A 23,933-nucleotide genomic window follows, 5' to 3' on the forward strand; every position below is an offset into this window, starting at 1 on the left:
CTCGAACTCACGGACCGCGAGATCGTGACCTGGCTGAAGTCGGACGCTTAACTGACTGCGCCACCCAGGCGCCCCGAGACTGTCATTATTAACTCGGGGTAAACAGTTACTGGCCTTGAACACTGAGGTCCAAGGACATAGGAGACATTAGAAGCAGGCTGGATAAGAGAACAAGGCAGTGATGCTCAGACTGGTATTCAAAAACCTGGAATATATATATATATATGTAATACATTTTTGTTGTCTCCTCATCGCTCCCAAAGGTCTTCCTCCTCAGGCTTCTGAGTAAATGGAAGAATAGCAAACGGGAGTGTGTCCTCCATCAGATTTTATAATTCATTCCCTCGCTCTCTCGTTCTCTCTCTCTCTCTCTCTCTCTCTCACACACACACACACACACACACACACACACACACGACCCAAACAGCAACAAAGACCCTTCTAAAATAAACTTCACAGCCTAGCCCAGGTGAGCTATTCATTATATAATTACACATACGCGAAAATGAAAATATAGATGTGTAAGAATAGAGCTCATTAGGGGCACCTGGGTGGCTCAGTCAGTAAGTGTCCAACTTCGGCTCAGGTCATGATCTCACAGTTCATGGGTTCGAGCCCTGTGTCAGGCTCTGTGCTGACAGCTTGGAGCCTGGAGCCTGCTTCAGATTCTGTGTCTCCCTCTCTCTCTGCCCCTCCCCCTCTCACACTCTAGGTCTCTCTCTCTCTCTCTCTCTCTCTCTCTCTCAGAAATAAACAGTAAAAAAAATTTTTTTTTAAATAGAGCTCATTAAGCTACCAGAGCTCATTAAAGAACTTCTTTATAAAGGAGTGATTCTGAAATTAGCATGCTTATTGCAGAGAGAATATAATAGGTGTTCGTGAGATCCCTCATTTAGCCCAGAAAAAATAACACGTAATATGACTGAAGTATATTAAAACACAAACAAAAAAGCCTTGAGGCACCATGGGGTTCAAAGTTATGAGAGACAAGTGTACTCAGAGTCTAAATATGCATAAGAATATCCTGAGCTGTCACCCTAACGAGAGGATCTGAGGATTTCTCAGTCACTGCTGCTGACCTGAGGGGCTCAACAAGGAACAATTCCAGGAGCTAACTCGAGGCTGGGAGAACCCTGTGCGTCACCAGCCAACTAAACAAACATAAAACAAATTTAAAAACCCTCAACATTCATGGGGCATCCAGAAGAGTAAACCACGTAAGGTTTTGCTTCAACGGTCTGGTAAAACTAGTCCCAGAACTAACTGCCGCTCTGTCCTGGCAACCGAAGCTTAAAAGCAAGTCAAAGAAGGAGCAAACTGTGTCGAAGTAACTTACTCACACGCTAGAAGAAAACTCAAGAACATCTGTAGGATACAGATACAGTGCTCAACAAGGTAAAATTTACAATACCATACAAATCACACTGAAAAGAAAAATCAGCCACAACTGAGCTTGTGAGGTGCCTGGGTGACCCAGTGGCTTAAGCGTCTGACTCTCGGTTTTGGCTCGGGTCCTAATCTCAAGGTTTGTGAGTTCGAGTCCCATATCGGGCTCTGCGCTGACAGTGCCTGCTTGGGATTCTCTCTCTCTCTCTCTCTCTCTCTCTCTCTCTCTCTGTGCCCCTCCCCATCAGTACCACAAAGAACTACCTGGTTAAAAACACTAACAACCTAATGTTAGTAGAACACTGAGTGACTCTTTACATTGTTAACTCATTTCAGTCAAACAAGACCACAAAGGAAGCTAGGATCTTATGAAGACAAAGCTAAAGGCACAAAGTAAAACAAAGTTATAAAGACCCAGAGTCGAGTTCCAAAACCACACAAATCCTACCTTTAAGGTCTTGTAGGCACTGCTCATAGTGGTTACTCGGTGATTGGAATGATTGCCGCCCAGCTTACAGAGGTGACAAACCGGTCTCCGACACAACTCACAGTACATGTTAATTCTCTCAGTTTCATGTTCTGGGCACATTAAAATCTACGGAATGAAGAACCAAAGTGCAATTAAGGGTCAGCAGAGTTTGCCGGATACTCACAAAGTCCCTAAGGTACAAAGACGCGCTTTACAAAATCACCAAATAAAGCCACTGAAATACATAAAAGTGTAAAAAGAAGAAGCGTAAAAGCATTTGGTATATCGTATGAAAATTTTCTGTATTACAATTACTATTTTTCAGTTTGAGAGTTCAAATGGTCAGTTAAATATATAGATGTTATCGCCCTTAAACTTGGTGGCAAGAAGATGAAAATTTCATTCCTATCAGACTTGCATGCTTAACCAGGCCAGAAAGGCCCTCTGGCCACACTGAGTAGGCAATTCTTAAGGACCATGACCCATATTTTTGTAAGGCCCAATAGCAAATGGCTGATGGGAACCCATGGCTTCACCATCCTCATAAGCAATCTGCACCTGGCTGACTCAGTCGGTGGAGCAGGTGACTCCTGATCTCAGGGTTGTGGGTTCAAGCCCCACGTTGGGTGTAGAGATTACTTAAAAATAAAAATTAAAAAAAAAAAAGGGACGGGGCACTTGGGTGGCTCAGTCACTTGGGTGTCCAACTTCAGCTCAGGTCATGATCTCACAGTTTGTGAGTTTAAGCCCCACGTCAGGCTCTGTGCTGACAGCTCAGAGCCTGGAGCCTGTTTCAGATTCTGTGTCTCCCTCTCTCTCTGCCCCGCCCCCACTCATACTCTGTCTCTCTCTCTCTCTCTCAAAAATAAACATTTAATTAATTAATTAAAAAAAGAAAGAAAGAAAAAGAAATCTGTTACTGAGGAGTCTTAGAACACTTTATGATACGAGCCTCCAGATATTGCTTTTACATATTAATCATGCACACAATTACCAAACTTAGAATTGTTTTTTTTGTTTTGTTTTTTTAAGATGTAAGTTTCTACCTTCTTTTTTACTCTGAAAACTATCATCACAGGTATGTCTGAAACTGTACATGAGATAACTGCGTTCATTTGCAAGAAAGCGGAGATTCCTTTAGACTAGTGTGTCAATGAAATTAAACAGTTATCGGGGGCTCTGACAGTTCAGATTTTGTGCCACTACAACTGGTTTGGTAACACTGAGACAAAAAGTAACATCCGATATGAAAAGTCTTAATACTAATGTGCAGGTCCAGGAGAAAAATAGAGGAAAAAATTTCAAATTCAAATGTAGGTCCGACTGCCTACATTCTCAAAGCCATTACATGTATTTATTTAATCATTATCTTAATTCCAGCATAGTTAGCATACAGCATTATATTACTTTTCAGAGCCATTACATTTATTATTTGTATCTTTTAAATGTTTCTTTTTTTTTTTTTTTAATATTTATTTATTTTTGGGACAGAGAGAGACCAAGCATGAACGGGGGAGGGTCAGAGAGAGAGGGAGACACAGAATCCGGAGCAGGCTCCAGGCTCTGAGCTGTCAGCACAGAGCCCGACGCGGGGCTCGAACCCACGAACCGTGAGATCATGACCTGAGCTGAAGTCAGATGCTTAACCGACTGAGCCACCCAGGCGCCCCTAAATATGTTTCTTAAGTAATCCCAATGTAGGGCTCGAACCTACAACCCCAAGATCAAGAGTCGCACGCTCTACTGTCTGAGCCAGCCAGGCCCCCCAAAAGCCATCACCTTTAAGATAAGTTATAAAATTTGGCTTTCTGCAAGGAATGATGACAAGAACTCAAAGTTACTGACAAATACTTTACCTTCGTAAAATTTTTGTAAAATCTGTAAAATTTTGCTATATTGAGGAACACTAATGACTTGAAGGGAAACAGTTCTTCCTCAATATAACTTACCCCTATATCTTCAGCTTCTTTCTTACCAACCTTTCATTATATTTGTAAACAGAATTAAGTCTGCAATACTCTGAAAATGTTACTCAAGATTTCATGAGTTTGTAAGTCATAAAAACCCAAACCTAATAGAATTCATTTAATAATCAGGTTCTTTCATAATGGAACAGTATTAATCAACTTAATTAATCTGTGTTTAATTAAAACACAAAGCTTATGGCCTGCATACGTATATATGTGTATATATACAATTTTTTAAGTAGGCTCCATGCCCACTGTAGGGCTTGAACTCATGACCCCAAGATCCAGAGTCGTGTGCTCTACCAATAGAGCCGCCAGGCATCCCTGAAGGCATGAATTTTTCTAAAAGTATACAACCTGGAGCACTTAAAATGAGATAAGGAACATAACAGGGGGTTAAAAATCATTTGATAAATCTGGGGCGCCTGGGTGGCTCAGTCGGTTAAAGCGTCCGACTTCAGCTCAGGTCACGATCTCGCATCTGTGAGTTTGAGCCCCGCGTCGGGCTCTGGGCTGATGGCTCAGAGCCTGGAGCCTGTTTCGGATTCTGTGTCTCCCTCTCTCTCTGCCCCTGCCCCGTTCATGCTCTGTCTCTCTCTGTCTCAAAAATAAAATAAAACGTTAAAAAAAAAAAAAATAAAAAAAAATCATTTGATAAATCTATTGCCACAACGACATAGTTTGAAAAACAAGCACATAAGTTTAAAAAGCATACAAGCACAGACTGTTTTTGTTTTAATCTACCAGCCCTGCACTTAATAGGATGTAAGAGGGGGCGCCCGGCTAGCTCAGTCAGTAGAGCACGTGACTTAGGATCTTGGGAGTCCTGAGTTCAAGCCCCACACTAGGTGTAGAACTTACTTTAAAAAAAAAAAAAAATGATGGGAGCACCTAGGTGGTTTGGTCAGTTAAGCATCGGACTTTGGCTAGGTCATGATCTCATGGTTCATGAGCTCGAGCCCTGCGTCTGGCATTGTGCTGACAGCTTGGAGCCTGGAGCCTGCTTTGGATTCTGTGCACCCCACCTTCCTCTCTCTCTGCCCCTCCCCCATTCCCTCCCTCCCTCCCTCCCTCTCTCTCTGCGCCCCCACTTCCTGTCTCTAAAACAAAACAAAACAAAACAAAACAAAACAAAACAAAACAAAACAATGATGGGGGCACCCGGCTGGCTCAGTCAGTTAAGCTAGTCTGACTTCAGCTCAGGTCATGATCTCCTGGTTCGTGGGTTCGAGCCCTGCATCAGGCTTTCTGCTGTCAGCAGAGCCCGCTTCGGATCCTCTGTTTCCTGCTCGTGCACACACACTCTCTCTCAAAAATAAATAAACATTTAAAAAAAAAAATGATACAACAAATACTCAGCTCATAGTTTCAAGATAACTTTGGGGATTTTTTTTCCCATTTTTTTATTACAAATTAAAGAGAAAAGTTTTGGGCTCAAGAATGCAAATAAATTTTCATACACAAGTTACTAAGTTGTAATGAATAAGAACTTTAACCAAAAGAATCAACTAGCTTTTCTAAATCTGCATAAATCAGAAAGCAGTATTAGTGAAGCTATCCAAACATTCTTCTTGTCAGTCACAAAGCAGGGCAAACAACAATGCATAAAGTTCTTTTGAGCATGACCATAGAAATTACCCAGAAAGGTTAAGAAATATGACTTCCACTTCAGATATTACATTAACATTATACCACAAGCTTCAAAATATTAGGCTGTACTTACTCTTACTTACTTAGAGCACAACTGTAGCTAACTAAAAATGTCAAAAAAAAATGTTTCCCAATCAAAATCTTTTACACAAGTGTGACCCTAACACATTAAAGCACAAAGCTTTTTAACTTGATAATCATTTCAATCTTGGAGAGAACTCAACCTTTCCCCTATTTGCAGAGCTTTCGTTAAGAACCTTCACCTTCGTGCATTGTGCTGCATTACACTGTTGTAACCCGGTGAACCAGAATATTGCCTTTAGGCTGCGGGGATGTTTAACAACAGACTAAATTAACTCCAAACACCAGGCCTTGGTTTCTGGTACAGGCTTTTTTTTTTTTATGTGCTCATTTTAACATACACGTTTCTATGTGCATGTACCATCCATTTTACCTACGGATTTATTTTTAAATAAGCTCTATGCCCAACGCGTCGCTTGAACTCTAGATCCCGAGATCAGGAGTCACACGCTCCACTGACTGAGCCAGCCAGGTGCCCTGCACCCACCCCCCCATACAGGCTTTTCAAGTTATTTCCATTCTTGCTGTCAAGTTCTTTTTTTTTTTTTTTTTAATGTTTATTTATTTTGACAGAGAGAAAGAGAGTGCACAAGCAGGGTAGGGGCGGAGAGAGAGAGAAAACCCCAAGCAGGCTCTGCACTGTCATTGCAGAGCCTGACCCGGGACTCGAACTCAAGAACCATGAGATCATGACCTGAGCCGAAATCAAGAGTTGGACACTGAATTGAATGAGCCACCCAGGCGTCCCTTCCTGTCAAGTTCTAGTCTTGTAATAATTCCTTTTGTAATACTGATATTCTAACTAAATCAGAACTTCTCTTACCTTGGGCCTGAAATTCGTGGTTGGGCCCACGTACTCATGCTGAGCTTTCACGGTACCCCACGGGTGGTAAATTTTGAAGCACTCATTGCAATAGCTCGCGCTACAGTCCATGCAACTTTTTGTGGACTCCTGCGGTGGGGGTTTGCAGAGGTCACACATGATGGCCGTGGCTGCCCTGGCTGCCTGCCGGTACCTCTCGACAATGGTCTCCAAAGTGAAATTGCGAAACAGACCATTGATTCCTCGTTCTCCAAGATCCACGTCATGCTCACAGCCAGGGCAAGGAAAAGTGGTGGTCCTAGGGGTCAGGGAGCTGCGCTTCCAGCCTGTGTAATTGGAAGTCCTTGTTTAGTTACGGCAGTAGGAAAACCAACAGAATGAAGACAAAAGAAGAGAGATTTTGGAAAGAGAAATCTACAAATATATACCCACTCCCAAACTAATACTCAAAGTGGCTCTGCTTGAATTGGTCTGTATTCTGAAAATGCTTCACGCTTGTTTTTCCTTGGTATGCAAAAGACAAGCCCAAATTGTTAAATAGGTATTAAATCAAAGCAGAAAGGAAAACCCTCTATAGTAAACCCCTCACAAAACCACATCAAATCAAACAGATATAAGGAAAAAACATGTAATACAATACTACACGGGGTCAGGATTTTTTTGAAATCATATAATTATAAATAATGACTTTTATATGTCACCTCCAAAGTAATTTCATTTTCATTTAAATGAAGACAGCCTTGGCTGATGACTAGGAAATGAATTCAGACATAAATGAACAAGAGTCCCTAACCAGTGCTCCATGGATAGGCTCCAGAAGGATCCAAATCGTTTGGCAAACTCTTCGAAATTGTACGCAAGATTTTGCATCAATATACCTATGCTTATTTTCTGGTTCAACAATCCATAGCTATGATCAGATTCTCAGACATACGTAACCACAAAATGGTTAAGGACCACTGCAAAAGAGAGTTTCCCACGGTAGTATTGTTTTATCTGGGTAGGCAAAATCATTAGTTAATGGAGTGCAATCTATAAAAGAGTGAAAAGCCCATCCATAGACCTAGAATCTAGTGACTTTAAGAGAGACCAACCATTTAGAATCTTCTTATGACCTGAAAAAAAGAATCATTAAAATTACTTAACTCGTTAAGTCAAAAGCTACCCAAAAAGTATTACAAATAACTTTCCAATCTATACATAATACACTGAATGACCTTAAATAGCATGCTTTGGTTCAATATTATCTGGATTTTAACAAATCAAGAAACCAAGACACGACCGTCCTTACCCACAGGTTCACGAGAATCCGGGGGGGGGGGGGGTTGTCTCTTTAACACAGGTGTATGCATGCCATTAATTCCCCGCTCTCATTTATAAATCTACCCTTAGAGTATGTAGTCTTGATTGCCCACAAAATCACCTAAATATAAACACAAACTCCTTAACCTACAGCCTTCCTTCACTCTGCCGTGTATCCAGTATGGAAAATGAATGGTGCAACTCATTTAGAAAAGGTCTTTCCACAGCTACATTAATAATGTCTTGGCATATTTAATTCTCCACTGGAAGTGACTTTACAACATGCTAAGAGTGCACTGGGTCCCAAAAACTACTTACTTAACAAACATGCAGAATACTTGTATTATCTTCTTTCAAGGATATTTTAACCTTTACATTTCTAAACATACAAAAAAACCACATACCAAAAAAAAAAAAAAAAGTTTCCCCATAACAGTTTGAAAAGTCTATTTAAAGTATATTCTAATAATTCTCAAAACATGCAACACAGTCCAAGCGAGATATTTCACAACACAGCAGGCACAGAACGAAATAAGCAGCAAAGCCACTTTTAAGACACATGCCAATGAAAAATCTCAGTCAGTGAAACAAAACAAGCCACATAATTTTGGAAGTGATCTAGTGCAGTGGTCAAGTTGAAAGTAATGGAAAGTCACATTTAACTGCATGCTTCCACATGTGAACCAGGTGACAGAAATTAAAATGGAGAATCCCAACAGACAATGTTTAACGAAAATGGGTTATTTATCACTGGTTTTATGAATTGAAGGTTGCTATCAGTTTAAGTGACAGGATCAAACCAAATTAAATCACGACAACAAAGTCATGCTTTAACCTGTATACTGGTGACACCCAGATTGTGGTCTTCAAGTTCAGAAATTTCAAAAAAGATGTTGTGTCCCTTTTCTGTAAACCTCTTTTAACTTTTAACAAAAATAAGGTATCAAGCATCACACTAATTTTCATAAATCAGGCAAAATATTAAATCAATAAATCTTAGCTGTTTTCCTAACAGATCTTTAAAAAATTCTCATATTTTTTGGCAAAAGCGAAGACATTTATCTTTTATTTCATCTGTCATGGACTTTTACCACTGTTTTCAAAAACAAACAATAGAACATATGTTCGGGGCAACAAAGAAACAGAACACATCTAAAGATATTCTGGGAAGTAAATCTAGTGGAAAAAAAAAAAACCAAGACAGGGGAACTAAGAATAAAATGTAATAGAGTCAACTTTTTCCTCTCTAGAACTGTGCTGTCTACCATAGTAATAATTTAGCCAAATAACACTATTTAAATTTAAATCAAAGATTCAGTTTCTAGGGCACCTGGGTGGCTCAGTCGGTTAAGTGTCTGCCTTCAGCTCCGGTCATGATCTTGCAGTTCGAGCCCCTATCAGGCTCTGTGCTGACAGCTAAGAGCCTGGAGCCTGCTTCAGATTCTGTGTCTCCCTCTCTCTCTGCCCTCCCCCACTCCCTCCCTCCCTCTCTCTCTCTCAAATAAACACTAAAAAAAAAAAAATTCAGTTCCTCGGCTGCACTAGCCACATTTCAAATTCTCAAGAGCCACATGTGACTGCTGGCTCCCATACTGTACAGAGCTGGGTCAAACAAACATTCCCTTGAACTTAGAATGTTCCATTGGATAATACTCCTCAACAGCATGACTTAATGAAAAAGAAAAAGTAATGATGGCTTTGAAAGGTAAGAAAGCAATGCAGGCCAAGCAATGCAATTATATATGTCGAACTGTATTTATGGGGCCAATCGTTCAGGATTATGTGAACATTGTCACTTTGCAGAATCCATTCTTTTCCCCGTATACCTTTATTTCAAAAACATATTAAATGAGTATGAATCATGACACAGTTTTAAAATGAAGACTCCAAAAAAACGTCTTCAAATTGATTTAGAGCAAATCTTCCCCCAAAATCAGCTTTTGGTCACTATGATTTCTCATTTAAACATCAAAGAGAAAATGAAGTATTTCAAAACCGAGTCGATTTCATGACAGGTTCAAAACCTCTGCGAGCTGCATCCTGTCCCATATTCTGGCTACAGACAACTTCCCCACTGTTACCTGCTAGCCAGGTAGTGGACAACCTCCCACTATCCCGCTGGACTTCTATGCTTGAAAATGGGCTGACGGATGGTACTGCCACCTTAATGTTTCTTGTAGCACATTGTAACCAATCTGACGGCCAGGCGTTACCATTACCCTTTGAGTATTATAGACACTTTCGACCTGCAGAATCTTTTTCTCAATGGCTGCCTGGGTAAAAAACAGGAAGTAAGCAGTGAACTTTTTTTAAACAAACTGCTCCTACCTTTCCTCCTATTTACTAAATCTCAAAATGCTTAAAATTCTCGGGGACTCACTAAAGCCTGTAAGAGAAAGGATTACATGTGGCTTTTAGAAGTAACGAGAAGGTCTGTAAATGGAGGCATGCAGACAGGAAGGTAAGGAAGACAGAAAAGGGATAACATTCCAGATGTTTATTTTCTCCAATAAGATATATGGTATCACCAGCATTCTATAAGAAAAGTAGCCAATTTTACTTTAAAGGTCAACTGGAATAAAAACACGTGTTTTTTAATAAGGTAGGTTGGCCTTTCATTCGGAGTCAGATACTTTGGAAAGCCTAAAAAAGCAGTTTATGTTATTTACCCACAAGTGGGTAAGACCTCAATGTTAAAACGCAAATACTTTGAAACATTAATAAAAGAAAGGCACCATGGGCATAAAACAAGCTAAGCCTATATAGGTACAAAAAAATTTAGGTACAAAAAAAATTACCGATACCTTTAAGCAAATTTTTAAATACAAAGGCACTGGCTGATTTAAGATCTTCACGGTAGCAACATGGCCGTGAATACAAGCTTTGTTCCACTAACCAAACTACACGTAAAGGATTTTTAAGGTGATCCACAAGAGTATGTCATTTTCTTCAAAAGTATCTTGTCACGCGGATTGACAAAACGGAAGCGCTAATCATCAGTGCTCCCTTTAAAAACACCAGACCTCGCGTGGAAATTTAGTCCTGTTGACCTTTAAGTCACTCAGCCCAAATGTGTTCACGTTCTACAGAATTTTGAACACTTGACCACTGATGTTTAACAACTTTACGTATACACGGTTACTCAATTTAAATCTAACACTATACTGCCTGCGGCCACACAAGCAATAAAAGCATTTTCTACCTCTCCACCCCAAAGATCTCCGTTGTGATGCTGTGAACAATGAACAGAAAGCTGGATTTAGGATTTAATTTCAAAGAGAAGATTCACAACTTGTTAACAAAAGATAAAGCAGCAACTGTGTCCTGCACATAACACAATTCTTGAATTAACACTAAGAAAATGTGTTTCTCCTTGGCACACGTGGTATTTATGAAACCATCATTGTAAAAACATTCATCAGGCTGATCCTGGAGCCCAGAATTAAATCATTGTTGGTGCAACACTTAAGAGGCCTAAACTTTATCTTATAGATTTGCGTTTTTAAGCAATCATATTTCTGGTAACTGTTGAAAATACACAGCAATATCAAGCATCTTTTGTTTGATCTTTTTTTTTTTTTTCAACGTTTATTTATTTTTGGGACAGAGACAGAGCATGAACGGGGGAGGGGCAGAGAGAGAGGGAGACACAGAATCGGAAACAGGCTCCAGGCTCTGAGCCATCAGCCCAGAGCCCGACGCGGGGCTCGAACTCACGGACCGCGAGATCGTGACCTGGCTGAAGTCGGACGCTTAACCGACTGCGCCACCCAGGCGCCCCGTTTGATTTTTTTTTTTAACCGATGTATTATCAACACTGCATATAAACATTGTTAAAGCGGATTTTATCCTCCTGACAAAAGGAAATACAAAATGCAGGAAAAGCCTTGCATACGTGTGACCCAAAATGTAGAGTAAAATGGCTATTTTTACATCACTGAATGTGTTACTGTGTTATACACACAAACCTTACTCTCCTTTCAGGGCACCCTTTTAAAAATCTGTCCAATCTCCAATGCAACAATATCCAAAAGGGATATGTGAGCCCAAAAGCATCAGCCACATATGCCATTTTAAATGTTCTAGTGGCCAGATTAAAAAGAAACAAGTGAAATTAATTTTAATCATACATGCTATTTATTTCACCCAATATATCCAAAATACTATCCCATCAAAATGCAAACAGAGATAAAAATCATTAGAGACATTTTATATCTTTTTTCATTCTAAGTGTGTGACATTCAGAGTATATTTTATACTTCCAGCAATCTCAGTTCCAGCTGGCACATTTCAAGTGCTCAATAGCCACATGTGGCTTATGGCTACTATACAGGACAGTACTGGTCTAATTAATCCCTTTGGCAAACCAAGAGCAAAACCAATTTTTAGAAATCTGCTCCTCCCACACCAATTGCTCAGAATAGGATTTCCTCCCCGAGTATGTCCAAATGATGAAAACCTTTTTAAAAATCTGCCAGAAGGGAAAGGGGGGGGGGTGCATTACTTCCCTATAAATTTCTCTTTCAATCTCTCCAAAGAGGAATTAGAGCCAAAGGCCCCATAAATGGAGGATAGCATTATATGTGTGATACAGTAACTTCTATTAATTTAAAACTGGTATCATGAAAAGGAGGACAATCCTAAAATCTGCATTCATTTGAGAAGTGACTACTATACTTGGAGCCTCCCCACCCTGAGTTCTTCATCTGTATTTGTTAATTTGCTCTGTACGCTCTTCTTGATGGAGGACTGTGTTCTCCATGTGTACATGAAGACTCTGTACAATGCTGGACTATATGCTTCTTAAAAAGGAGCGGTGGATCTATCTTGTTCATGCCTCTCCAGCATTGGGCCATGTCTGGCAACCAGCAGGTAAATTAAGTATTTGTTGAGCGAATGAATGAAATGCAGAAGTTCTCTGTACTGGCTGCTCACGTACAACGGGCTCAACCCAGCACCCAAGGCAGAAATCCCCTCTACAGGGGGTCAAATGGTGGTCACACAACCAGTGTTTAAAATAAAGACTCCAGGGGCACCTGGGTGGCTCAGTCGGTTAAGCATCCGGCTTCGGCTGAGGTCATGATCTCATGGTTCATGAGTTTGAGCCCCACGTTGGGCTCTGTGCTGATGGCTCAGAGCCTGGAGTCTGCTTTGGATTCTGTTTCCCTCTCTCTCTGCCCCTCCCCCACCCATGTGTGCTCTCTCTCTCTCTCTCTCTCTCAATAATAAATAAGCATTAAAAATAAAAAAATAAAAAAGACTCCAAATACTGATGGCCCAAACACTGGATGGGTCACAGTCAAAGATGTGTTTTGGCTGCCCTATCCTGTTGAGTTGGCGTGGTTTTTAAATGATTTGAATTAACTACCCACATGTAAAAGATCACATGTCAAACCCACCATCAGGCTCTTGTGCGGGGGGAGGGGGAATGTCTGGCACCCCCAAGCCCACTAGTGCCAAGTGGCTACTGCCCCATTAGACAAGGCGTCCATTCTAGTCTAAGGTCCGGAACCATGCGCCACTGTCTCTAACAGGGGAGGCCTGGAAGACAGCTGGCTGCTGATACCTAGGCTGCTGGTTTTCCTATGGTAGCTGAGTTAACGGGAAAATGAAATCTCGTCTATCTCCATATCAAGTAAGATGAAAGGCGTTCCTGTATTTATTATGCCGGGGGCCTGCCTCGCTAATGTGTTTACTGGGCCCTGCAGCATCTAAATCTGATCTCTTCCAGTGACAGGGATCTGACAATCTCATTTTGGGAAAGCCTGTGGGGTGTGTTTTCTTACACACCGAGCTGAAATCTGCATTCCTCTTTCACCATTCACTGATCGGGAACCTCTGTGTGAAGATCCCCAGCTTACTGTTCTCTTCCGCAAGACCACCATCATATCCTGCGCTCTCCCCCTCTCCAAGTTAAATACTCTGACTTCCTGTAATTGCTCCTCCCAGAAGAGTTTTCTCGCTTCCCCCCCCCCCCCCGGGACATGATCCAAACTGTAAGTTCTTCCTAAAGAGGGAGGAACATGTCACTAAGTCTATTTCTCATCTGGACACCATCAAGTATGATGGAATGGATCTCTTGTTCTGGACAAAAACACCACTATTACAGAATAAAAGCCACTATGGCATGCTTTGTAGAAATCCCACAACATTCAACAACCACTCCACAAGTATTTATTAAACATCCACCAAGTACTGTCAGATGAGCTCTTAAAAACAGCCATATCTCATCTTGCTAGACACATACTTCATCTGTATTTCATTCATTCTCCATATGAATCACATATAAAAACCAACCAAGTACTAAGATTAAAAACCCGCAACAGATACAGGATTTCGTAAAATATGTACATAAGCTCAATCTAATTACAGAAATATTAGTACGTGACTAAAATTCCTCTGAATGTTAAGTACTAATATTTAATAAATACCTGCTATATATTAATATACAAAAAGTGAATCTCTCTTGGTCAGTAAGGGATCCCTAATTAGCCAGGGAGGATCTACCAACAGAATATCTTCATTTTATCTGGTAGGGGATTTCAAGCTATTGAAATGTCTCTCCTCCCTCCTCCGTGTGACAGCTAGCTCCTAGCAGGGAGGGAAACATACAAGTGATGACTTCACAAAAGGCAGGACCCTCTCTGACCTCATACTCCCTACATCCCCACCTACTTCATGCTCCTCTTTTTATATAGGCTTCTAATTTTTTTATGTGTGCAAAATAATCTTCCGAGAAATTCGTGATTACCATTTAAAGTAAAATACATGTTTTTAAAACAGCCTAATATGACTCTTAGAACAAATCCCCTCTTATCCAGTGTCTGATGGAGCACAAGGACACCAACATTGCTCCAAGAGATTCCCCATCCCAGTGTGGACCAAAAGGGACAGCATTTGCTAAATGCAAGTAAGGAGGAGGAGACTCTCTTCTGATATGTTTTTTTTAACACATAAGATTAAAAAATTATTCCTACACTGTAAGAGGGAGAAATAAACACAGTGGCTTAAAGGATCAAAACTAAAACCTCGAAGTCCAACAGTCTGGTGTCCAGAGCCACTCAAGGACTCTCCTCCAAACAAAGGGCGAACCTAACGTGACACTGCGGTATTTCTATCCAAAGCTCTGCCTCCCCTTGGTCTTTCCTCACTGCTGATTTTGGCCCTGAAATTCTCAGTGGCCCTGTTCCCAATGATTTCAAATTAGTTTTGATCTACCTTAATCCTGCAATGGATGTCCAGAAGAAAGCAACACCATCCCAAAGGGAAACAATTTACACTCTGGCTGCATAATAAGGGCTCTGGCTGTATAGACAGATGTGCCACACATCTAGATCTACTTCTGTCATTTCGACAGAGTTCCGCCACTATTTAGTTGATATTCAAAATTCTTCTTCTAAAACATGGATTAAGAATGGCCGAAGAAAACAGAATCCTCAGGTAGAACAAAACGATACCAAATAACGCATCTAAAAAGTCTTTTAGGAGTAGTCACTGTGGAGTCTCATCCTTTAATCGGCATATTTATTTACATATTACCAGAGACAGATGTTTCCCTAGTAAGTACTTCTGTGGTCCATTACTCCATCCCTCGTATAAAGGACACCACAGGGTCAGAACATCCCCTAAATACAGTTAATGAGGGGTCTAACACAAAGCTGGTGTTCAATCCCCGACTTTCAGTGTGTACCAGGACAGTGAGGAGTTCATTTTGACATTTTCAAAGAGGGAACGGTTCCTTTACAACTAATTTTAATTAATTCACCTGGAAAGATCAACCCTCAAAATGGCAACAGTAACTTCCCTTCCATAGACACAACGGAAACTCCCAGACCCCAAGCTTCTGGCACATACCTGGTCTGCTAATTCTGTCAATTTTGTCCATGCTAGGAGAGGGGAGCCGGAGTCGAGGACTGCTCTGATTGGAATTGTCCGATCCCACATCGTTGAAGGAATCGTCGAGTGTCAGCAAGAGTTCTTTTACACACTTATGACAGATACTGTGTTGACAAGGGAGAATCAACGGATGGGTAAAAAGCTCCTTGCATGCGGGGCAAATGAGCTCTCTTTCGATATTCTTAATGGTAACCTGGAGTTGAGGAAAAGAAATCAGAATCAAAATAAGTGCCTGGACCCCATTAAACTCACCCTTCCAAAAGAATTAAGAATTCAGGTGTTTAATCTGAAGTCCCTTTTTGGCAACGGAATTCCGTACCATCAACCCTCACCCCCCACCTCCTAGAACAGAAGGGACACTTGACATGGTTAAAACTGAAGTATGAGAAAAATCAGCACAAAATATGAGGGGCCCATAATATTTCATCTGTTATGAAGTTACTCAAATCATCATGAATTCACTGATTTAGGACATCTGAGAAATCCTACAAGTAGATCACTACAGTAAAAGGGAAGAACATGGCATACTGAGAATGAAACCATGTTCCTCCTGGGCACACTAACTCTGTGGCAAATAACAGGAGCCGGCAAAAGCTGGGTTCGCCAGTATGTTCGTGGAAGCTTCCTTGAAATCTATTTACGAGCTGTACCATCAGCAATTTTCTACATTAAATGTGACCAATTTTCATAGGCTGCAACTATAATGTAGCTAAAATGCTTCATCTCCTGGCGTTGGGTATCGAAGCGGTTCTCTTAAAAGCACTTTATGAATATTGAAAGGGTGGGGAGGACTACAAAGCACCATTATTTAAGTGCTCTCCATACTACAGGCGTGCATTATTTTCCACGAGAAACACGGAGTCTCAAAGGTTAAATGACCTCATACCAGTTTTCGCAACCTTTCATATGTAGTTCCTGCGTGCGCGCGCACACACACGCGCGCACACACACACGCACACACACACACACGCACACACACACCCCTCCCAAACTGCAGGTGCTATGAATCTATATTCAGCCTCCCTGCCATTTTACAGTCAAATCTGAAAGTACTCCTAGACCTCGTGCAATCATTTCAACTACTGGAAACACACAGAACGTCAACATCGAGTTAATTCATTTAGTTTAACTAAATAAAAACGCATTCCCCCTAAAGCGACACTGAGTGCTTTAACAGTCCGTGACAACAGCACCACATTGAAATGCCTTTATCACCGTGGATGGGTCTTTGAAGTGTTTCTTGCTGCATCATTCAATAAATATTTAATAAAAGCCCACATCATGTCACGATTTTTTCAAACTTGGAAGACAGCCACACTTCATGGCAAAGAAAATAGAATATTCACGTCCTATGTCATTTCACCAAGAACGTGACACCCAACTGAGCGTCCAAAATAGATTCAAAGGGGATTATTCTGAGTGTCCAAAATAGGCTCTCATTTGATGGGAGGTTTACCTCCCGCTGGAAGATCTAAAATCATTTCCATCTTCCTGGTCCATAAAGCGGTACGTAAGCTTTTTACCCACGACAGATACAAGACAATTCTTATCCAAAAGAAAAAATGAGTTTTCCGTTTTTACATCCACCGAGGGAAACACCCTGATTAAGAGAAATGGGATGTGGCGGCTCCCACAAAGAAGCTGTCTGAAAATCACTGGGGGTTCGACCGGAAACTAACAAGTTGGAAAGAACTGCCGATCCGACCCTTTCAGACAAAAACACTTTGCACCCCGACAGCTGCCAGGGCAAGCCCGCCCCCCGCGCGCAAGCTGGCGAAGCCGGGGAGGAGCCTCTCCGCGCGCCGCGACCGCGAGCCGGGTGGGCCGCGCCCGCGGGGGTCCGGGCGCCGGCTCCGCGACGCTCCGGGACAAAGGACGGCCCGACACGGGCGGGGTATGCGCCCCGCGCCGCGACGGGCACCCGACTCCCGGAGGCTAATGAAGTCTACAGCCTGGACCCCATTAAAGAGCCCCTCCGGGATTGTCCGAGGTGCTCAGGTGGGCGATCGCCGCTCCCGAGCGGCGCCCCCTCGCGGGCCCAGGAGACCCGGGATCCGACCCTCCGAGGCGTAGAAAGGGGGCGCCCCGGATTGCGGAACCCGGGGCGCGGAAGGCGAAGAGGAAGCGGGGCCACCACACGCCCGCCCTCGCTCCTCGTGAGGCGAGGCTCCCTCTGGCTCAGGGCGGAGGAGAGAGACCCGGGGGTCCCGGCGAGCCGCCAGGGAAGCGTGAGGTGGCGGCCCCTGTCGCCCACTCACCAGCGTTTCGGAACCATCCCCTTCCATAGTAGCCTTCTGCCAGGTGTCATCAACGGCAGGGTCCAAACAGGCAGGCGGCCCCGGCAGGGTCTGGTGGGCGGGTCCCTGCGGCGGCCGGGAAGCCTGGGTTCGGAGCCAGAGGGCGAGCTGGTCGGCCGGACCCGGCCAGCGGACCGACGCGGCGAGGAGCGGGGCGGGAGAAAGCACACGCGCGGAGAGCCGAGCTGCGCTCCCTGCGACGGCCCGGGAATCCCGCCCCGCGGCCGGCTGCGGCGGCGGCTCCTGCAGACTGCGGCTGGGCTGGCGGCCGCGCGGAGACCGGGGCGCGGACGCCGCCGAGGGGCGGGACCGGGGCGGGGCGGCGCCGTCGCCCGGGCAACAGCGCCCACCGCACAAAGGGGGCGGGGCCGCGGGCGGCGGCGGGGCGGGGCCGCGGGCGGCGGCGGGGCGGGAGTGCGGCGCGCGCCGAGGTCCGGGCTCCCTCCGCCGTCGCCACCGCCTGGGCCCCGCCCCCTCGGCCGCTCGCCCCTTCCCGGGCGGCCGCCGCCTACGCGGCCAGACGCTGTAGGAAGCCTCGGAGGGGCGGAAGTGAGGGGGCTAGGGAGGCGGAGGGCGGGGCCGGGGCGGGGCCGGGGTGGAGCGGTCGGCAGAGTATCCGCGGACTGCAGCTCTGGCTGCAGGCCGGGCACCGCCCCTCTGCCCTTCATTTTGCTTTCCCTGCGCTTTGGTGAAGCGCGATGTGAGGCATCACCTACAAGCCCCGTTTCCCGACTCTGGACGGCCGGCGGGGGCGAGGGCGGGCCCGGGCCGCCTTCCCGGTGCCATAGCACCGAGCGCCGCAGAACAGAGCGCCGGGGGAGACGACCGGAGCGAGACCCGCCCGTCCCACCCCTTCCCGGGCCGGGGGTTCCCCTAGCGGGTCCCCGTCCCCGCCCGGCTCTTCCTCCTTCTCTTCCGGCCCAATTCGTCGGGTGAACTTCACGTCCCCCAACTGGTCACGAATCACTCATATTCTCCTTCTGCTTTGGCTCCCCTGGGCGCGGCGCTGGCACGCACAACACGTTGTCGCCAAGTGGCGCGGGGTAGGGGTCCAGAGCCGGCGACGCGGGAGCGCCCCTCCCCCGCCCCGGCAGCCGCCCTGCGGCTCCCCCTTGGGGACGCGGGGCGCCGCGGGTCCGGGGCGGCTCCGGCACCTGCGCACCCTCGCGGCGCCTCGCCTGCTCAGGGACCAGCAGCGCGGGTTTCACCTTCCACGGCTCTCCAGCGCGTTTCTTCTGTCTCGTTTCACGGCGAACCGAAAACGGGTTAACCTGGGGTGGTTGGAAGCCGTGTTACTGGATCACGCCACTGCCTTCCCAGCCGGCTATTTCCATCCTTACGTAGAGACAGGGAAAACGGGCGCCCTAAACAGCTGGGTGAAGGGACCTCGGAGCTGCAGCAGAGGAATCCCGTTTAGGCTTTGAAATGCTTCCCACGTATTTTCTATTTGGGAGAAGTCTCTCCGTGTGAAAAGTTCCGCCGTCTTCCCACGGCACGGTCAGCAGTGGTAGGTAGCCTCTTCTCCAACCCGGCGATTAAATACTGGGGTGGCAGTGTAGACTTAAGAACAGCAAGGGGCTAGAGCAGTTGTCTTTAGTGGAAAACCCTCAGTTTACAGATGAGGAGGTGTAGAGAGGATGAACGCCTTGCCAAGCAATGCCTGGACTCGTCTGATCCGGTTTAATGCCCTCTCTGTGGCCCCGCGTGCTTGAGTTGAGACTGCTTCGTTCCCCCAGGTTGTGAAGCGTCCTAATCAGGAGGGAAATGAGGAAAATAACAAATACCCGCGTAATTTGGTTACCTACATCATGTACCACACCATGTCCCCATATACTTTTTAAAGACTCAGCCATTAAAAAGCATAAATCAGTGTTTGTTTTTAATACTGTTCTTTGCGTTAAATTATTCTCCTCTAGCTGTAAGCTGTAACCTCACATCAGCCCACTTGAATAGCCCTTTGGTCCAAAACGAACTAGTTAACTGAGTAAAAGAGATAAGAAGACTTCATTAACATGAGCTAAAGATTAAACTTGTATAGACAGTATTTGGCCACAAATAAATTTGAAAGCTCTCCATTATGCAAATCAGACTTCAATGACATAGCATTTTCCACCTGATTCTCAAAGTTCAAATATAATCTTTTTAAAAAATTTTACTGTTTATTTTTATTTATTTATTTATTTATTGACAGAGAGAGAGCACGAGCAGGGGAGGGGCAGAGAGAGAGAGACGGAGACACAGAATCCTAAGCAGACTCCAGGCTCTGAGCTGTCAGCACAGAGCCGGTCGTGGGGCTTGAACCCAGGGTTGGGAGATCATGACCTGAACTGAAGTTGGGCTTAACCGACTGAGCCAACCAAGGTGCTCCAAAGTTCAAATATAATCTTAATACACTTGGCAAGAATGTGGGGAAGTAGGTACATTCAAGCTTTTTGTGTGTGACGCTGTAGAGTGGTACAGCTTATTGGAAGGGAAATTTTGCACATCCTATCAAAAATGTCAAATGCGTGTACCTTTGACTAAGCAATTCCACCTTTAAGAATTGTCCTACTGGGGGCTCAGTCGGTTGAGCATCCATCTCTTGGACTCTTGATTTCGGCTCAGGTTATGGTCTCAAGCTTGATGGCATCGAGCCAGAGTCAGATTCTGCTTGGGATTCTCTCCTCTCTTTCTGCCCCTCACCTGCTTGTGCACGCTGTCTCTTTCAAAATAAGTAAACTTAAAAAAAATTCCTACTGAAAGACTTGCATGTGTGCACAAAAACATGTACAAAGTCCTTGTTCGGACCTTATTTAAAGAAATATGTATATTATCTATCATCTATGATGTACAACCATACCATAGAATACTGCGCAGCAGCTGAAATGAACGTACTGATGAGGAAGGATTTCTAAAAATTGTATTACAAAAGTAAAAAGCAGGGGTGCCTGGGTGCCTCAGTTGCTGGCTCAGTCGAAGTCGTCTGACTTCTGCTCAGATCATGATCTCACAGTTCGTGGGTTCAAATCCAGCTTCAGGCTCTGTGCTGACAGCTCAGAGACTGGAGCCTGCTTCGGATTCTGTGTTTCCCTCGCTCTCTCTGCCCCTCCCTGGCTCATTCTCTCTCCCCCCGACCCCCTCTCTCTCTGAATCCACAGCAGGCTCCAGGCTCTGAGCTGTCAGTACAGAGCCCGACCTGGGGCTCAAACCCACAAGCTATGAGATCATGACCTGAGCCGAAGTCAGACACCCAACCGACTGAGCCACCCAGGAGCCCCTAATTCTGGAAACTTTTTAATGCAATTTACATAATTAATCCATAGAGGTTTTGATCCATACTCATTTAAACCATTAACCCATAAATTTTGAAAAGCTTAAGGGGGGAGGGGGTGTATTGGTAGGAAGATAGCCAAATATGAAAACCACCATTCTAAACCATTCTACCCACTTTTCTAGTCATTTGTACCCCACCTTACCCACCCCGCCTTGGCCCATACATTCTAGCTTCCCACTTATCGAACATACCAAGATCTCTCCCAGTTCCTCAAGTTAAAATTCTGTGGGTTTGGTTGGTTTTTTGTTGTTGTTGTTGTTGTTGTTGTTGTCGTTGTTGTTTAAAGCCTCCTCTCTCCTTCCCCTCTACCTCTGGTCAGGCTTCAAATCCTCTGGTTTCTTCTCAGATCCCTGTCCTTTCTCATCCTTACAGCCAATTCCCCTGCCCACCCTGAGTCTCTGCTACCAGTGCCTAGATTACAGAAACAGCCTATCCATTAGGTACTTACAGATGACTTTCCATTCAGGTCTCTCTGTCCTTATTCCTCCATTTGCCACAGGGACAGCGTAAAGCTGTGGTCCTAGACCCCGAGAAGCGTAGTGTAGGACCATAACAGGAGGGGTATATGTGCATGCGAGTGGATTTAAATGTTTGTGTGTTGGGGGACAAGGGTTACAGGAGGGGTGATAAACTTGCAATAATACAAAAGGAGTCTAGTATACCTGAATGCCGTGCGTCTTTTCTGCAGACTTTGGGAAGCTTTTGAAGGCTTTTAAGTGGGAAGGACACAAGTGATCTGTATTGTTTTGTTTTTTAAATCATTATTCTCCCGATTTGCATTGCACATACTGTCCTGTGGGGACCTACCCCTTCCTAGTTTGGAGTATCCTAGCACCTCCTTTTCCAACACTTTATCTTTTAAATTAATTAATTTTCAAGAGAGAACACAAGTGGAGGAGAGGCAGAGAGAGAAGGATTGAGATAGAATCCCAAGCAGCTCCACTCAGCACAGAGCCCAATGCGGGGCTTGAACTCTCGAACCCTGAGATCATGACCTGAGCCAAAACCAAGAGTCAGGCTCTCAATGACTGAGCCACGCAGGCACCTCTCCAATACTTTCTTTCAAAATATAGGTCAGGGGCGCCTGGTGACTCAGTTGGTTAAGCAACCAACTCTTGGCTTTGGCTCAGGTCGTGATCTGACAGTTGGTGGGACTGAGCCCCGCATTGGGCTCTGCACTGACGGCGCAGAGCCTGCTTGCGATTCTCTGTCTCCCTCTCTCTGCCCCTCCTCCCACTCTCTCTCTCTCAAAATAAATAAACACCAAAAAATTAAAATAAAATACAGGTCAAAGTTCAACACAAGAAAGCCTACTCCATACCTATCACCGCCTCCACCAAATTCACAGACCTTCAGCACTCTTGCATACATTATCTCATCCGGTGTTGCTTAATGGCTCTTCTATCACAGAGGCATGAGCTGTCTTGCATCTATGTATTTCATCAAGCCCAAAAGGTCAGGGAAGGATGTTGTCAATTTTCCCCTAGTTCAGCTACCAGCAGTTGCCACTCCCCAAACACACACACACACACACACACACACACACACAACCACCACCACCACCACCACCATTCAGGTTTGGTAAAGGAGAGAGGCTCAGTAAGTGTTCATTACCTGACATTTAAAATGTAAACCTGTTACCTTTTGGGCTATCCACTACACTTGACCTGGTTGGTCTCTTTCCATACCGACTCCTAATACCCAACAGGAGATTAAGTTCCTGGCACAGTCAGGTCCTAATGACCATGGTGCATATTTCAGTCAGTGCCATGCAACACCACTGGCTCTTAATCTGTTTGGTCTGAGATCAAACAGCCAGGGTGCCATTCCATTAACATGTGCTGAACAAGAAGTCGCAACTAGGCGATACGGCCACCTCCTCCTCCACCTTGCCCCTTACTGGGGACTCCTAGTCAATGGACAACCTGGGTACAAAATGAAGAGTCCCTAGGAACAAGACAGCAATGACGTAAATCACAGGGCTTCCCAGGAGATTGGCACATGCACTATCTATGCCATTGGGCATCAAGAGGTTACAGGCAAAGGACAATGAATGGCAGTTATCAATCATTGACCCAAGCCTGTGACAGGCCAAGCTTACCTGTCAGAAAGTGTTTCTATGGGAACAACCTCAGGGGAGAGGAGCCAGGGAGGCCGGAAGTTCAGATGTCCATTGCCCAGCCAACTCCTCCTCATCTTTCAAGCTGCAGATCTACAGCCTTCTCCCTCCTTGGTCTCGTTTTCATTGATCAGCTCCTGACTCTGAACTCCTTTGGCACTTACAGTCTTTCCGCTCAGTTTAACACGATTACATACTCTCATTTCGTACATGAGTGTTTGATGTCTTGTAAGCCTTATCTTCCCTCCCTTTTAAGCTTTTGTCTATTTGAGAGAAAATCCAATAGACACTTCCCTACTAAACAGCACCAGCCCAGTAATTTGAAATTTGATGAGAAAAACACAGCATCTCTCTGGCAGACATTTTTCCATTAATGGCAGGAGTGAACTGGCTGGTCACCCTTGGCCAACTTGAGGTGAACAACAATATTTAGACATTGTTAGCAGGTCCCCTTGGACTACACGTTATTCCTACACTTGGGGTTGCTAGGTTTAGCAAAAACACAGGGCACCCAGGTAAGTTTGAATTTCAGACACATAATTTTTTTTAGTGTAAGTATGCTCCATAAACAGCAAGGGACCTACTTCTATTAAAACAATCATTTGTTGGAGCACCTGGGTGGCTCAGTGG

At 44.6% G+C, this 23,933-nt stretch overlaps 1 protein-coding gene across 2 annotated transcripts in view; it reads right to left on the minus strand.

Annotated features, from left to right (window-relative positions):
- TRIM36 (tripartite motif containing 36) overlaps positions 1-23,933 on the minus strand; it is a 45,546-nt gene that overhangs the window by 16,490 nt on the left and 5,123 nt on the right. Inside the window, exons 1-4 of one of the 2 annotated variants that reach the window (XM_030316764.1) lie at positions 17,833-18,061; positions 15,533-15,767; positions 6,377-6,702; positions 1,835-1,981 (exon numbers count right to left, since the gene is read on the minus strand). In XM_030316764.1, coding sequence (XP_030172624.1) covers positions 1,835-1,981; positions 6,377-6,702; positions 15,533-15,767; positions 17,833-17,859 — 735 coding nt within the window. In that variant the 5' untranslated portion in view covers positions 17,860-18,061. Of the gene's footprint in view, positions 1-1,834; positions 1,982-6,376; positions 6,703-15,532; positions 15,768-17,832; positions 18,062-23,933 lie in introns of those variants that run through there. The other variant, XM_030316761.1, reaches the window with a different exon arrangement.

Source organism: Lynx canadensis, chromosome A1 (genome assembly GCF_007474595.2).
Source record: "Lynx canadensis isolate LIC74 chromosome A1, mLynCan4.pri.v2, whole genome shotgun sequence".
Classification (NCBI taxonomy): domain Eukaryota; kingdom Metazoa; phylum Chordata; class Mammalia; order Carnivora; family Felidae; genus Lynx; species Lynx canadensis.